The sequence below is a fragment of the Neoarius graeffei genome, chromosome 6 (assembly GCF_027579695.1).
Source record: "Neoarius graeffei isolate fNeoGra1 chromosome 6, fNeoGra1.pri, whole genome shotgun sequence".
NCBI classification, from domain to species: Eukaryota; Metazoa; Chordata; class Actinopteri; order Siluriformes; family Ariidae; genus Neoarius; species Neoarius graeffei.
Window position 1 is genome coordinate 25,355,856 of NC_083574.1, and position 16,800 is coordinate 25,372,655.

Below are 16,800 nucleotides of genomic sequence, written 5' to 3' on the forward strand. Positions count from 1 at the left end.
TTCCCGCCTGTCACGCCCCAAGGCCGACATAATCAGTCTGAGCCCATGGAGATCGGCCGTGCCTCCCTCACCCCCGAGGAGCGACAGCACCGCCTAACCTCCATCCGTAAACCCCTGCTTCAGCTCCGCCTTCAGCTTCCCGACACCGCTTGTGCCCTGGCCGCCCTGGTGGACTCTGGAGCCGAAGCTAACATCATGGACACAGAGCTTGCACGGCAGCTGGGTGCCACCATCTTACTCCACCCGTTCCTGTACGAGTTAAACATTAAATTTCTTATCTTAGCAATGTTTCTGAGATGAAAGAAAGCTATCCGGGTAATGTTATCAATGTGAGTTTCAAATTAAAGACTGGAGTCAATAATCACTCCGAGGTCTTTTACTGCTGCACGTGAAGAAACAGAAGGGCCATCCAGAGTTACTGTGTAATCAGAAAACTTACTTCTTGCTGCACGTGGTCCTAGTACAAGTACTTGTCTTGTCAGAGTTAAGCAGAAGGAAATTAATAAGCATCCAGTGTCTAATGTCCTTTACACATTCCTCAATTCTATTAAGCTGGTGTCTCTCATCAGGTTTTACAGAAACATACAACTGTGTGTCATCAGCATAACAGTGGAAACTAATACAATGTTTATGAATAATATCACCCAGAGGCAGGGCCGCTGACAGCTTTGGCTGGGCCCGGGACAAAATGCTCTGAATGGGCCCCCCTAACAACCCCCCCCGGGCCAACCCACACACACACCCACCTCTCTTATCCCAGTCTCTACTCACGCCAACCCTTAAATGACAGGTATTCAAAAACCATTCAACCGGTCAACAATCATTTCATTTTAGCATTTCAACATTTTTACAGTTTTAACATTTTAACATTTCCTTAGTCTGCAACTATTCAGGTGCGAAATGCAATGCGCCGGACTTTTGTTATGTGTGCGTGCATACTGTCCAGTGTGAAAAGCAGAGAAGAACACACCGCTCGAGAAATGGCGGGATATGATTGCGGGCTAATGTGAATATTCTTAGCTTCAATTAGATATATGAAACACAATGTTATTAAGCCGTTGTGGTTATGAAATGATTCAATGCCCTGTGCGTTTGATATGGTGTTCAGTGTGACTTGCTCTCCCCTCGTTTGTAACATGAATTGCGTGCCGCGCGTGCCTTGGTTGGGGTTACTTTACGGGGCTGGAAAAAGTTGGCTGTGTCTTACCCAGTGATGGGAATAACGGCGTTAGAAATAAACAGCGTTACTAACGGCGTTACTTTTTTTAGTAACGAGTAATCTAACTAATTACTTTTTACATCGTTATAACGCCGTTCCCGTTACTTACAATAAAATACTATGCGTTACTTTATTAAAGCTGTTCTCATCTGGCACGCTGCTCGTTCAGCCTTTCTTTCCTCTGCTTTCGTGTGGGGCAGGGAGATGCGAGACAATGGCACAGTAAGCCAATCAGAGTAGATTTGGACAACGTACGTAGGTAGGCCACGCCTACTGCACTACTGCGCACTCTTTCAATCGGAAGACACAGCGATGGCGAGCGGTCAGCCCAGCACTGCGTTTTCACATTGGAAATACAGCCATTACTTTTCATTACTTGAAATAAAAGGCAAGAGTGTTTACGTGCAATGCACATTATGTCGAGGAACAAAGCGTTTGTCCTCGTCAGTGGCCAGTAATTAGTAACATAATTTTAATAACTACAAAAATATATTACATTTGATAGATGTCTTATCTCACATTGTCCCACAAAAATATTAATATAGTGTAGATAACATTACTAATTGGTTCTGTTAAGTGTTCATTTCAGTCATTAAAGACATTTAACATTCACTTTTATTATGATAACACTAATTGAATTTGATTTTTTTTTTGAGGGGGAACAAAATGTAACGGAATAATTACTTTCCCTGGTAATTAGTTACTTTTATGACAAAGTAACTCCGTTACTAACTCAGTTACTTTTTGGGAAAAGTAACTAGTAGCTATAACTAATTGCTTTTTGAAAGTAACGTGCCCAACACTGGTCTTACCTGGCTCAGCTGCCCCACTGCCTTTGCTAGTACCTGCTGCATCATCCGAATCTTTTTTAAAATATTTATGCAGTGAGCCCCTGAGTCTCTTGGTTTCTTCCTCTCTTTTTCTCTTTTCTTTTCTGTACTCCTGACTTGTGCATGTTGGCAAATGGCACGCACACTGATTGTCGAAGCGCTATGATCGAACGATGTAGTTTTTTTCCCCTTAATCAAAGAGTCAGACCAAACCATTTTTGCATTAGGGGTGGTAGGGGGTTCTTGACGCCTTTTTCAAAGACAATAAAGGCAAAAGATCTAGAAATCATTTATTGAATGCAAATATAGCACATTTCTCCCCCAAATCAACACATTTTGAAATGAAATAAAATAATCGCAACTTCATGAGAGCCCAGTTCTGGGCCCGGGTGTTTGTCCCCCCCTGTCAGCGGGCCTGCCCAGAGGTAGCATATAAAAAGAAAAAAGCAGTGGACCCAAGACAGAACCTTGTGGAACACCAAACTTTACCTCAGTACATCTAGAAATATCAACATTTATATCAACATACTGATAGCGATCAGTTAAATAAGACCTGAGCCAGAAGGCCGTTCCCTTAACTCCCATAACATTTTCTAGTCTATCCAGAAGAATGGAATGATCAATGGTATCAAATGCTGCACTAAGGTCAAGCAACACAAGCAGCGAGACACAGCCCTGATCAGACGCCAACAGCAAGTCATTTACTACTTCAACCAAAGCTGTCTCTGTGCTATGATGAAGTCTAAATCCTGACTGATACATTTCATGGATGTTATTCCTATGTAAATATAAGCATAACTGCTGTGCCACAGCTTTTTCAAGGATCTTGGAGATAAAGGGACATATTTAATTGGATATTGGATTTAATTGGAGCTGTCTGATAATTGGACAGCTGACAGGGATCAAGGTCAGGTTTTTTAATCAGGGGTTTGATAACTGCTAGTTTAAAGGATTTGGGTACATAGCCAATCGTAAGAGAAGAATTTATTATTTTTTGAAGCAGTTCAATTACTTCAGGTATTATCTGTTTGAATAGACGTGTAGGTAAGGGATCTAGTACACAAGTTGAGGCTTTTGATGCGGAGATTAATGAAAGTAATTCAGTTTCTCTTAGGGGAGTAAAACATTCTAATTGCTGATCTGATACAGTTATATTGTTAACTACAGGGTCACTTATGTACATTGTCTGACCTTAAATTAGTAGTTTGAATTTTTTGTCAGATATTCTCAATTTTGTCATTAAAAAAATTCATGAAATCGTTGCTACTGCATACTACAGGTGTGCATGTGTCTATAGTGGACTTATTCCTGGTTAATTTTGCTACAGTATTAAATAGGAATCTAGGATTATTTTTGTTATCTTCTATTAGGGAGGAGAGATATGTTGATCTAGCAGCACTATGAGCTTTCCTATACTTCAGGAAGCTCTCCTTCCATGCTAATTTGAACACTACCAATTTTGTTTGACGCCATTTACGTTCCAATTTTCGAGTGGTCTGTTTTAATGTGCGAGTGTCATCATTATACCAGGGTGCTAATTTTTTGTCTCTGACCATTTTCCTTTTAAGAGGAGCTACATTATCTAAGGTAAATTCTTGCCCACATTATCTTGTGGGCGAGAATTTGATTGTGACACTGCTCGGCCAACCCCAAAAGTTTTTAAGCTCACCATAGCTTGCAGATGTGTAGCTGAATTTTGATGACAGTGATGACAGTGACTTTGTTAGGTTAGTCAGGCTAAAAAATCCAGCATAAGCTCAGGTGGATGACTTGTCCGTTGAAAAAACTAGGCAACTCCAACAAGCCAACAGGTTAGGGTTTTTTTTTTTATTATTATTTTTTTTACAGACAATCATCCATGGGTAGCATTGATAATTGTTGACTTTGAAATGCCTTTTAACAGTTTCCCCCTTTTCTGTTCATTCCAGTGCTGGAACTGGGCTTCCCGTTTATATTATAAACTGTTTCTCCACAAAAGCCTGCCTTGAAAGAGGCAACACTGTTAAGCAAGCCACGTCAATCTCCTCTGCCATAGCTGCAGACATAACGATCTTACTTCACTGCTGCACTGACGGCGTTGACTTGCGGTTAAGCTAGCGTTGGCCTTCAAGAAGACCTATGGCAATAAATTTTTAGTCCTTCCCACTATAAATCAAAATCTGATTGGTTAATTCATCTGTCACTTCCAACATAAACATACACTGCCATGGCCTTCTGTCCCAGCAATGAAGTCCTAACCAATGAGTGAGCAAGCTCTAAACTCTTGTCAGCCTAGAAGCAACAAACAAAAATATCTAATTGGGTAATTAGATATTACCCAATTATCCAAGATATTCAGGGTTACTGTCCTGAAAACATGTCCTGTCATGTTTTCAGGACAGTAACCCTTTCATTTCTGAAGGAAATTTGATCGAAAATAAGCCCAAATTAGAACTACAAGAGAATAATTAGAATGAAATTATGAAAGAAATTAAAGAATGAAAGAAATTAAATATAACATTTGAAATGCTGATATGTTTGGGCCTTTTCTGAAGGCCTAGAAGTAGGCATATCAGATGCTTGCTGGCCGTGCTGTGGAAATTGTGAATGCAGATGCTCATCTAAGTTTCCAAATCTGTCATTGCTTAACTCTTGAATATTTTGTATCATGAATACTATCATTAAAAAGCTTATAATCTCTGCTTTCCAAAGAAATCCATCTCATTAAGATCTGTTCAATACTTTGGGAGTAACAGCAAGTTGAATTTAGTACAACAGAGTACTCTCTCTGCTTGCATGACATCAAGAAACTGCCGGTGCTTTTTGAGTCACAGGAAAGTGGTCAGGCTCCCTTCTGATTGGTTTCAGACTGGTTTACTTGTGAATATCAAATCAGATAACTTTTATAGGGATGTTCTCTAATTCTCACTGTTTTTGATGAAGTATTCAGAAAAATTTCCATCTGCTAGTTTTGATGTTATGCTTCATAGGAGACTTTGAAGTGAGTTTTCATAGCTTTACCTACTTATTTTTTCAAATAACACTGATTCATGTAAATAAATAACTATTTTAGAATATAACTGTAGTTGGTTTGATGAAAAATATTGAGATCTTAGTGGTCGCAATGATATTTTAAAAAACCAGAAGTCAGAAACGTGAGGGTCAATTTCAATTCAATTAATCGGAATTGTTTAGTGGATGTGGCTCACACAGTTTTTTTGAGGTTAGCCTTGAAAGTTGTGAATATTATCATTTATATTCTTTAATATAAACACCAGTAGGCCCTACTTATGAGAAACAAAGCCCTACAGAGTACAAAGAGGGTATCAGAAATAATCTTTTATTATTTTTTTTATTGAGTGTACTGATCTAACATGTTGCCTGATTTGCATAATTAATGCTAATTAAATACTATTTTGCATAATTTGTTTTCATTAATTTTTTTCAAACTTTGTATTCAGTATACAACCATCTATGTGCCTGCTAATTTCCATGTAAATGTCTTGAAAAATAGAAAAGTTATTAAGAAAAAACATTTGATCTCATTCATTAATGAGGCCCATTTTGGACCATGTTATCCTAATATGTAATATTATGTCAGTTTTCTAAAAGTTAAGCCATTTTTCTCAATCTCTGATTTATAATATTTCAAATATGGATAAAGGTTTTAATTCTGTAAAAAGTATGTTGTTCTGCATTCAGGTCTGAATTCAATAAGAGCAGTTTCAAGCAATTTGGTCTGAATTTGAATTCTGAGAGAGGATTGAGGTTCAATGAGTTTTTCATCCAGAAAAACAACAAACATCTGTGAGACACTGATAATACCAATAAGGTTAGAGCCTACATCACAATCTTTCATAAATAAATTTGGCAGGGATGTACACTCTGCTATCAGGTGGTTATTGTTTTCCCATTAGATGTGAGACAAATCACTACTTATGTCTTGAAGTATACATGCAGGCTCAGACTTTTTTTTTTTACTGTGCTACAGTCAAAGTTTGCACAAGTATTGTACAAAACTCTAAATAGTAGCAGGCTAAGCTAATATAACTAGAACCATGCTAACACACACACATTATATATATATATATATATATATATATATATATATATATATATATATATATATATAATGCTAGGAGATGCTAAGGGACAAAGAACAGCTAGTCAACTAAATACAAAACTTGGATGCCCTGGGCATAAAGTGATGCAAACTTGGGTGGCAAGCTCACCAACAAAGCTAGAGAGCAATCGACACAAGAATACTTATTACCAGTACCAATGTCTGAATGTTATCCAATAAGTTTGCTAACATCACCTCGGGATATAGTTAGTGACTAAACCTCGAAATGAACTGACTTGGCTTATGATCAAAAGCTAGCAAGTCGCCAACTTTGCTCATACAGACAACTTTGCTAACACACATGCAACTACACAAGACATAGCAAGGCAGCTAACATAATATTACTTACTAGTTCAACAGAAAGAAGGCCAGCTTGGCATCTGTCTTACAGTACTTTATCTCTCTTAACTCTTGCCAATGACCAAGATTTACTCTTCTCTTTTTCTCTTCCTGGTTTTGTCTGATAGTGTTTTCTTTGGTCTCTTTGCCTTGACATCTGCACTGAGACTATCGATTTAGCTCCTGACATTTAGCAGACGCCCATATCCAAAGTGAATTACATTTTTCCTCATTTATTCTACTGAGCTGTTGAGGGTTAAGGGCCAGCAGTGGCAGCTTGGTAGTGCTGGGATTTAAACTCATGACCTTCCAAGCAATAGTGCAATGGCTTCACCGCTGAGCTACCATCCATCCTGGTGCCCTGTGTCTGGTTGGAGTCTCATTGCATCGCTCCTGTGGAGGGCGGCCCCATGTGGACAGTTGGGGGTCGCGCCTGGAGGACGCTTTGGACTCTTGCAGTGGTGTTTTTGTGGCTAGGGACTGCAGTTGACTTGCTGACTTTAGGACTGCAGTTGACTTGCTGACTTTGGGACTGCGGTTGTCGTGAACAGCTTTGCACTCGGATTTCCGTTGGTGGGGAGTTTATAGCTAGCCTGGCTAACGCGACTTCAAAGCTCTCCGAGCTATTGGTCTGGCCAAGATATTAAGCCCAACCGTTTCCCAGAGCCCGTGGTTGACCCGCCTCCCTGAAATGCCTCAGTTTGCTACTGGTCGAAGCCAGAAAAGACTGTGACGAAGCTTAAACCAATCACATCACTCTTTCCTCTGACGTATGCGACGCGACGGGGCTAACTGGCAGATTAAACTCTTACCGAAGCTGGTCGGGAGCAAGGCGAAAACGTCCTTCCTTTCAATAAATACCTTCAGGGCTGCTCTTTGCTCCGTTTTCAATGAGAACTTCCCGTTGAATGCTTTCAATACAGCATCTGTGCGTAATAGATGCGGAAGCGTGAATGAAGCGCTTCCGGCATAGATTCTGTAAACAATCTATGGCTTCCGGTCGCAGTTCTACTACGTCAGTGCCTTGAACACGCCTCTACCCAGGGCCGTTGGAGATGCTCAAAGTTGATTGGTTCCCGATTTTTCGGGAGCTTGGAAGAGCTGTAGATAGCTTGCCTGGCCAGACTAAGCTCGCAACAGGCCCTCGTGTTGCGTCACTCTTAGGATGGGCGGGCCCAGGCTAGTTTATAGCATCAACGAAGCTGACTTTGTTAGGACTGTTAATGTTATAGTCATGTTGTCTGTTGTTGCCCTGATGGGGATGGGTTCCCCTTTGAGTCTGGTTCCTCTCGAGGTTTCTTCCTTGTGTCGTCTGAGGGAGTTTTTCCTTGCCACCGTCGCCACAGGCGTGCTCGTTGGGGATAGATTAGGGATAAAATTAGCTCATATTTTAAGTTGTTCAAATTCTGTAAAGCTGCTTTGTGACAATGTTTATTGTTAAAAGCGTTATACAAATAAACTTGACTTGACCATCAACATCTTCTTATAGGTAGTGTTGTTGCCCGATTTTGGAAGCTGCCTATGATGCCGTAAAGCGTTATGCCGTTCTCGTGGTGCTGTAAAAGCATTACGCAGTTCTCACAAGAGGTCTCAGGGATGCATCACCAAAGTTACACAGTGTTATGTTCATGAACAGCAAACTAGTGACTAAGCAATTCTCTCTATTACAAGTCAATGTCCATCAAAATGATTTTGAAGCTGACATTTTAAGGTAAAATTCCTACATAATGTTGCTTTAAGCACTTGGAATGGCCTTCCCAAAGTCCTGACCTGAACCCTATTGAAAATATGTGGATTGTTCTCAAATTCAGGTCCATGCCAGGAAACCAACAAATTTAATTGAACTCTACTAATTCTGCCAAGATGAGTGGTCAAAAAAACAACCAAAATTCTGCCAGAACCTTGTTGATGGCTACCAGAAGTGTCTGGTCAAGGTTAAACTTGCGAAGGAATAATTAATCAAATATTTGATGTGATGTATGTATATTTTTAACACTCTACTAGTGCATCTCAAAAAATTAGAATACCATGAAAAAATTCCTATTTTTTCATAATTTAATTCAAAAAGGTAAACTTTCATATATTCTATATTCATTACATGTAAAGTGAAATATTTAAAGCCTTTTTTGTTTTAATTTTGATGATTATGGCTTATAGCTCATGAAAATCAGAAATCCAGAATCTCAAATTATTAGAATATTCCCTAAGATCAATCAAAAAAAGGATTTACAATACAGAAATGTCCAACTTCTGAAAAGTATATTCATCTATACACTCAATACTTGGTTGGGGCTCCTTTACCATGAATTACTGTATCAATGCGGTGTGGCATGGAGGTGATCAGTCTATGGCACTGCTGAGGTATTATTGAAGCCCAGGTTGCTTTGATAGTGGCCTTCAGCGTATCTGTATTTTTGGGTCGGGTGTTTCTCATCCTCCTCTTGACAATACCCCATAGATTCTCTATGGGGTTCAGGTCAGGCAAGTTGGCTGGCCAGTCAAACACAGTAATATCATGGTCAGCAAACCATTTGGTAGTAGTTTTGGCACTGCAGGTAGGTGCTAAGTCCTGCTGGAAAAGGAAATCAGCATCTCCAAAAAGCTCGTCAGCAGATGGAAGCATGAAGTGCTCTAAAATCTCCTGGTAGATGGCTGTGTTGACTTTGGACTTGATAAAATACAGTGGACCAACACCAGCAGATGACATGGCACCCCAAATTATCACAGACTGTGGAAACTTCACACTGGGCTTCAAACACCTTGGATTCTGTGCCTCTCCACTCTTCCTCCAGACTCTAGAACCGTGATTTCCAAATTAAATGCAAAATGTACTTTCATCTGAAAAGAGGACTTTGGACCACTGCGCAACAGTCCATTTCTTTCTCTCCTTAGCCCAGATAAGACACTTCTGACATTGTCTCTGGCTCAGGAGTAGCTTGATATTAGGAATGCGAAAGTTGTATCCCCCTTCTTGAAGATGTCTGTTCGTGATGGGTCTTGATACACTGACACCAGCCTCAGTCCACTCCTTGTGAAGCTCTCCCAAGTTCTTGAATCAACTTTTCTTGACAATCCTCTCAAGACTGCGGCCATCCCTGTTGCTTGTGCACCTTTTCCAGCCACCCTTTTCAGCAATGACCTTTTGTGGCTTACCCTCCTTGTGGAGGGCATCAGTGATCATCTTCTGGACAACAGTCAAGTCAGCAGTCTTCCCCATGGTTGTGGTTGTGTGTACTGAACTAGACCGAGAGATACACTGTGTTCATACTGTTTTACTCAAACTCGAAATGAAATATTCTAATATTTTGAGATGGCTTTTTTATGTTTTTGTACTGTATGCCATACTGATTAAAATTAAAATAGAAAAATGCTTAAAACATTTTAGTTTATGTGTAATGTGTCTATAATATATAACATTTTCACTTTTTTAAATAACTGATGGAAAATATTGAACTTTTTCACAATATTCTAATTTTTTGAGATACACTAGTATATACAATTTTGACCCTGTGTTGATTTAAGAAAACCCATAATAAACTACAACTTTGCACCAAATTCTTGGGGGGGGGGGGGGGGGGGGGGGTTGTTGTTGTTTTTTAAATTAAAGATGAATGACAATCATTCTTCACCAGAAAAAGAACAGTTCAAAGAAATCACTGAAAGCACAATAAGGCCATGATATTCATGTCCATAATGAGTGTCTTTAAACTTCTGAGCGGAATTGTATATATAAATAAATGATTATTTGTTTGTGTGCATTTGTTGCTTGCATACAAAATGCTTCCACAAGAGAGAAAACACACACACACACACACACACTCACGTTGCGGTGCAGTCTGCTGATATCACTGAGGTTAAGTGCAAACAAAACTTCTCGTCCACCTATGTATAGTGTGTTATCTTCTGGACTCAAGAGCAGAGAAGTAAAGTTGAACGCTCCAGCAGGTGAAAACCTCTTGGCTGGCCTGTCTTCTGTATCTGGAGACAAAGAAGTGGGAGAGACAGAAACGAAAGAGATTTTAAAATCCTTGATACATTGACGGAGCACATAGTGTTAACATAGTAGTTGATGCTGTGGGATGTTAACATGCTAATTTTATTGTGTTCATTTTACTTTCATCCATGCTTTTATGAAAATACATATTATAACCGTGTTATGTGAAGAAGCCTGAAGAAGGCACCATCTATGAAGGATAATAGGTTAACACCTATTGGAGCAAAATAACTTTGTGACAGTGGAATTATAGTTGTGAAAAAATAGTCATGCATGTATCAGTAAATTTGAAGTCACAGGGAAAAACACTAAGAATTGCAAACTTGTAGAATTTTTTTTCTGTCCCACATACAGTTAGGCGGCACGGTGGTGTAGTGGTTAGCACTGTCGCCCACAGCAAGAAGGTCCTGGGTTCGAGCCCCGGGGCCGGCGAGGGCCTTTCTGTGCGTAGTTTGCATGTTCTCCCCGTGTCCGCGTGGGTTTCCTCCGGGTGCTCCGGTTTCCCCCACAGTCCAAAGACATGCAGGTTAGGTTAACTGGTGACTCTAAATTGACCGTAGGTGTGAATGAGAGTGTGAATGGTTGTCTGTGTCTATGTGTCAGCCCTGTGATGACCTGGCGACTTGTCCAGGGTGTACCCCGCCTTTCGCCCGTAGTCAGCTGGGATAGGCTCCAGCTTGCCTGCGACCCTGTAGAAGGATAAAGCGGCTAGAGATAATGAGATGAGACATACAGTTACACCTCAAATTCTTCATTGCAGGTGCACATATCCTATTCTATGAATCTCAATTAAGAAACTCATATGCTCACAGTTTTTCTATACCTGCTGCTGTGAAAATGGTGAAAAACACATACATTACTGGCATTTAGTAGACACGCTTATGCAGAGTGACATACAACATACCCAGAGCAACCTGGGGATCAGTTGGGGGTTAGGTGCCTTGCTCAAGGGCACTTCAGCCATTCCTGATGATCTAGGGAATTGAATCAGCAACCTTTTAGTCCCAAAGCTGCTTCTCTAACCATTAGGCCATGATCCCCCCCCACCCAGTCACACACACACATTTAAAAAAAAAAAAGTGAAGTCATGGACAAAATTTGCACATCCACAAATCACTATTTGAATTCATTCAAAGAGAGTTGAACACAAGCAGCATGGTGGTGTAGTGGTTAGCATTGTCGCCTCACAGCAACAAGGTGCTGGGTCTGAGCCCAGTGCCAGCAGGACCCTTTCTGTGTGGACTGTGGGTGGTAAGAGAGAACAACTGGACTTGCTTGAAGATTCTTGAAAACGTTTCACCTCTCATCCGAAAGGCTTCTTCAGTTATGTCTGACTGGTAGGGAGTATCAGGTATTTATCCTCTCATGGATGAAAAGCTCATCTAAGGTGTCATTGAGTCTTCAATGACACCTTAGATGAGCTTTTCAACTGGTCTTTCCTTAAGAGCAAAAAAAGCAACAGAACGGACAAGGAGGATAACAGGAATAAACGCAAGAACATTGTCATTCCCTACATTTCTGGTCTATCCGAGAAACTCAGGAGGATCTTCTACAAACCTGGAATGGCCATCACTGAACAGAGGTGGGGGTCTAAAGGCCTCTGAATGCTCTTGCGACAAGGCTTTCGCAGATAGCTTTTCGCAGACAGTTGTAATTTATTGTTGAGCGGGGAGAAATAGGCGTGCGCGATGTTATTCACCGGCACAACGCAAGGGGGCGCAAAGTCACTAGGAGTAGTTGGTGGGTGTGGTTAGTGGAGTGTTTATCCTCCGGTTACTTATAATGACTAGAACTTTTTTTTTTTATAATGACTAGAACTGGAGTCGTATAGATGTACGTACTTCCTCAATCAACCGCTCTTCATGCTGCTCCAGCTTCACTCGTGTTTTTAAAAATGCCGGTCGTGAAAACAAAACAAACCGGGAAAGTAGGGAAGCGGAAGTGCGTGTACAGCGGATGTAGAGTGGACCAATCAGAGCCCTCTTGTCTGCGGCGCTGTCTGCGAGGCTTCTGCGGTGGTCACAATTTTTGGGAGGTGCGCGCAGAGCATCTGCGAAGGTGGGGGGGCTACGCAGACACTGTCTGCGACACCGTCTGCGAGGACTGGGTTGTCAGCATAAATTGGCCTTAAGACATCATTTATCAGCCACCTACAATGCAGTCCTTGGCACACTTCCCAGACAACTGAATGCACACCAAAACCCAGCTGTTTTCAGTGACTCACAGGAGGACAGAGAGAATCAGCATTCCATTGATCACCCTAACGGACAATCCATTGATCATCCTAATGACTCTTGAGGCCGTTCACAACCAGCCCCCAGTGACCCAATGACACCTTAGATGAGCTTTTCATCCATGAGAGGATAAATACCTGATACTCCCTACCAGTCAGACAGAACTGAAGAAGCCTTTCGGATGAGAGGTGAAACGTCTTCAAGAATCTTCAAGCAAGTCCAGTTGCTCTCTCTTACCACCCACAGTTTACTATGATCTGGATGACTGAGAATCTTCACAGACATCTTTCTGTGCGGAGTTTCTATGTTCTCCCTGTGTCTTGTGTGGGTTTCCTCCGGGTGCTCCAGTTTCCCCCCACAGTCCAAAGACATGCAGGTTAGGCTAATTGGTGGCTCTAAATTGACCATAGATGTGAATGGTTGCTTGTCTCTATGTGTTAGCCCTGTGATAATCTGGCGGCTTGTCCAGGGAGTACCCTGCTTCTTGTCCATAGTCAGCTGGGATAGGGTCCAGCTTGCTTGCGACCCTGTACAGAATAAGGGCCTCTGTATGCTCTTGCGACAAGGCTTTCGCAGATAGCTTTTCGCAGACAGTTGTAATTTATCGTTGAGCGGGGAGTAATAGGCGTGCATGATGTTATTCACCGCCACATCACAAGGGGGCGCGAAGTCGCGAAATCGCTAGGAGTAGTTGGTGGGTGTGGTTAGTGGAGTGTTTATCCTCCGGTTACTTATAATGACTAGAACTGGAATCGTATAGATGTACATACTTCCTCACTTCCTCGATCAACCGCTCTTCGTGCTGCTCCATCTTCGCTCGTGTTTTTAAAAATGGCGGTAGTGAAAACAAAACAAACCGGGAAAGTAGGGAAGCGGAAGTGCGTGTACAGCGGATGCAGAGTGGACCAATCAGAGCCCTCTTGTCTGCGACGCTGTCTGCGAGGCTTCTGCGGTGGTCACAATTTTTGGGAGGTGCGCGCAGAGCGTCTGCGAAGGGGGGGGCTTCGCAGACGCCATCTGCAACGCCATCTGCGAGGACTGCATTGTCAGCATAAATTGGCCTTAAGGGGTTACAGATGATGGATGAAGACTTGAACACCTGTAGAACATTTTCTGACAAATGCATTTAAAAAAAAATTCATCTTTTTCTAGCACAAGTACAAGTCAATAGCTACAATGTTTTGAATCTGCCACTACAAGTCTCAAATGCTATATTTTGCTCACAAATAAGTTCTGTGTGCTCTCAGTTTTGCACCACAAAAGTGAAAAGTGGAGTAAAAGTGATTTGTGCAGCGGTCAAGCCCAGGCTGGCACTATTCAGAGGTTAGAGAACCCTACTGGCCAATTGAAAAGGAGCTTGGTTGGGCACCTGTCCCGTGGCACTTGAACAAGTGGGAGGAGGGGAAAAAAAACCCTTCATTTTTGTGCTTTGAATAAGAACACTGGAGAAAGAGCTTCAAAGATCTTCTGGACTCAGCAGAGGAGCTGGCACCTGATGTTTAAGATATGCTTTCTGATATCATCCAGCATTATGCTTTTGTTTATAGTTTAAATATCTGTGCTGGTCAGCTAAGTTAGTAATCATTGTTAGGTTAGCTCCTCTTGCTTCCTGAAAGGTAAGCTAGTTAACAAATTGCACTAATGCTATCTAATCTCACTTTAGCAGACCAGTGCACACATTTAAATTATAACCCCAAATCAGAAAAAGTTGGGACAATATGGAAAATCTCATCTCATCTCATTATCTCTAGCCGCTTTATCCTGTTCTACAGGGTTGCAGGCAAGCTGGAGCCAGGGGCGGTCCTGGGGGCGGTCCGACCGGGCAGCCACCCGGGGCGGCATCGCAGGGGCGGCACGAGCACGGGTGCGAAAAAAAAAACGGTCCCAAAAAAAAAAAGGTCCCCCCCAAAAAAAACCCTGAAAAAAAACAAGACGGGCAGGGCGGGGCGGGGTGGGGGGGGGGCATTTTGGATGGGGAAGACCAATACCAAAGTTGCGCAGGTGACGTTATCAGTGTGTGTGTGTGTGTGTGTGCCTAACTTGTCGTAGCCCCATAATATGCACAATCCCGCCAGCGGAACGTTGTACTAGTCATCAAAAAGACTTTACTACCATAGTACTACACTACTATGACATTACACAGAGTCTTAAGTAATACATTATGACTTGATCATTGCCATTCTGGTAACAGCAAATTTATAAAGGGCCGTGTCCGCGACATACAACACACGACGAGAAATGTTTAAACGACCATGTAAAGCTGTTAACATTCTGTTGGCTAATACAGAGCCCAATGTGGGGGGGAGGGGGGGCACGAGCGCGGGCGCGGAAAAAAAAATACGGTCCCCCCCCCCAAAAAAAAGGTCCCCCCCCAAAAAAAGGTCCCCCCCAAAAAAAACCCCGAAAAAAAAACCCAAGATGGGCGAGGGGGGGGGGGGGGCGCCAGCAGGGGGTTTCGCCCGGGGAGTAAATCACTCTAGGATCGCCACTGGCTGGAGCCTATCCCAACTGACTACGGGTGAAAGGCGGGGTACACCCTGGACAAGTCGCCAGGTCATCACAGGGCTGATACATAGGCTACGTTTACATTAGACCGTATCTGTCTCGTTTTCTTCGCGGATGCACTGTCCGTTTACATTAAACCGCCTGGAAACGCCGGGAAACGGGAATCCGCCAGCGTCCACGTATTCAATCCAGATCGTGTCAGCTCCGGTGCTGTGTAAACATTCAGAATACGCGGATACGCTGTGCTGAGCTCTAGCTGGCGTCTCATTGGACAACGTCACTGTGACATCCACCTTCCTGATTTGCTGGCGTTGGTCATGTGACGCGACTGCTGAAAAACGGCGCGGACTTCCGCCTTGTATCACCTTTCATTAAAGAGTATAAAAGTATGAAAATACTGCAAATACTGATGCAAATACTGCCCATTGTGTAGTTATGATTGTCTTTAGGCTTGCCATCCTTCCACTTGCAAGTGGTAAGTGATATGCGCTGGGATCACACACACAGCGGCTCAGTCCCGAATCACAGCTTGTTCACTTCACTCGCGTGCTCTGTGAGCTGCGCAAGGCCGGAGTGTGCACCCTCCAGAGGGCACTCACTGTTCAGGGCGGAGTGATTTGGAGCGCAGGATGCCTGCGGAGCCGAGCGTATCCGTGTATTGGTATTGCTGTGTGCACGCAAATCGTGTATTGGTGTTGCTGTGTGCACACTAATCGTTTTAAAAACGTTAATCTGATGATCCGCTGATACGGTCTAATGTAAACATGGGCATAGACACAGACAACCATTCACACTCACATTCACACCTACGGTCAATTTAGAGTCACCAGTTAACCTAACCTGCATGTCTTTGGACTGTGGGGGAAACCGGAGCACCCGGAGGAAACCCATGCGGACACGGGGAAAACATACAAACTCCGCACAGAAAGGCCCTCGTCGGCCACGGGGCTCGAACCCAGACCTTCTTGCTGTGAGGCGACAGCGCTAACCACTACGCCACCGTGCCGCCCCAATATGGAAAATGCAAATTAAAAAAAGAAAGCAGTGATTTTAAAATTTACTTTGACTTGTATTTCATTGCAGATTGTATTTCATTACTTTGAAATACATAATATGAAAGATAGTTTGTGCTTTGTCTGGTCAACTTCATTTCATTTGTTAATATACATCCATTTCTGCATTTCAGGCATGCGACACATCCCAAAAAAAAGTTGGGATGGGGCAATTTAGAGCTAATAATGAGGTAAAACAATTAAATAATGATGTAATTTGAAATAGGTGATTATAATCATGATTTGGTACATAATCAGTATCCAGGAAAAGTCAAGTCTTTGAGAAATAAAGATGGGCTGAGGATCTCCAGTTTGTCAACAACTGCATGAGAAAATCATTGAAATGTTTAAAAACATTGTTCTTCAAAGAAAGATAGGACGGGATCTGGATATTTCACCCTCTACTGTGCACATTACCATTAATCAATTCAAGAAATCTGAAGAGATTTCATTATATAATGCCCTTTATGCGCAAGCACACCCATGATCTCTGATCCCTCAGATGGCACTGCATCAAGAAGAATC

The 16,800-nt window shown here is 42.2% G+C and overlaps 1 protein-coding gene across 9 annotated transcripts in view; it reads right to left on the bottom strand.

The window, feature by feature from the left end:
• The window catches only part of sema4ba (sema domain, immunoglobulin domain (Ig), transmembrane domain (TM) and short cytoplasmic domain, (semaphorin) 4Ba), a 520,834-nt gene that overhangs the window by 279,450 nt on the left and 224,584 nt on the right, over positions 1-16,800 (bottom strand). For all 9 annotated transcript variants that reach the window (XM_060923501.1, XM_060923496.1, XM_060923492.1 and 6 more), the window contains one exon: positions 10,314-10,468. In XM_060923501.1, the coding sequence (XP_060779484.1) occupies positions 10,314-10,468 (155 nt within the window). The remainder of the gene's footprint in view (positions 1-10,313; positions 10,469-16,800) is intronic.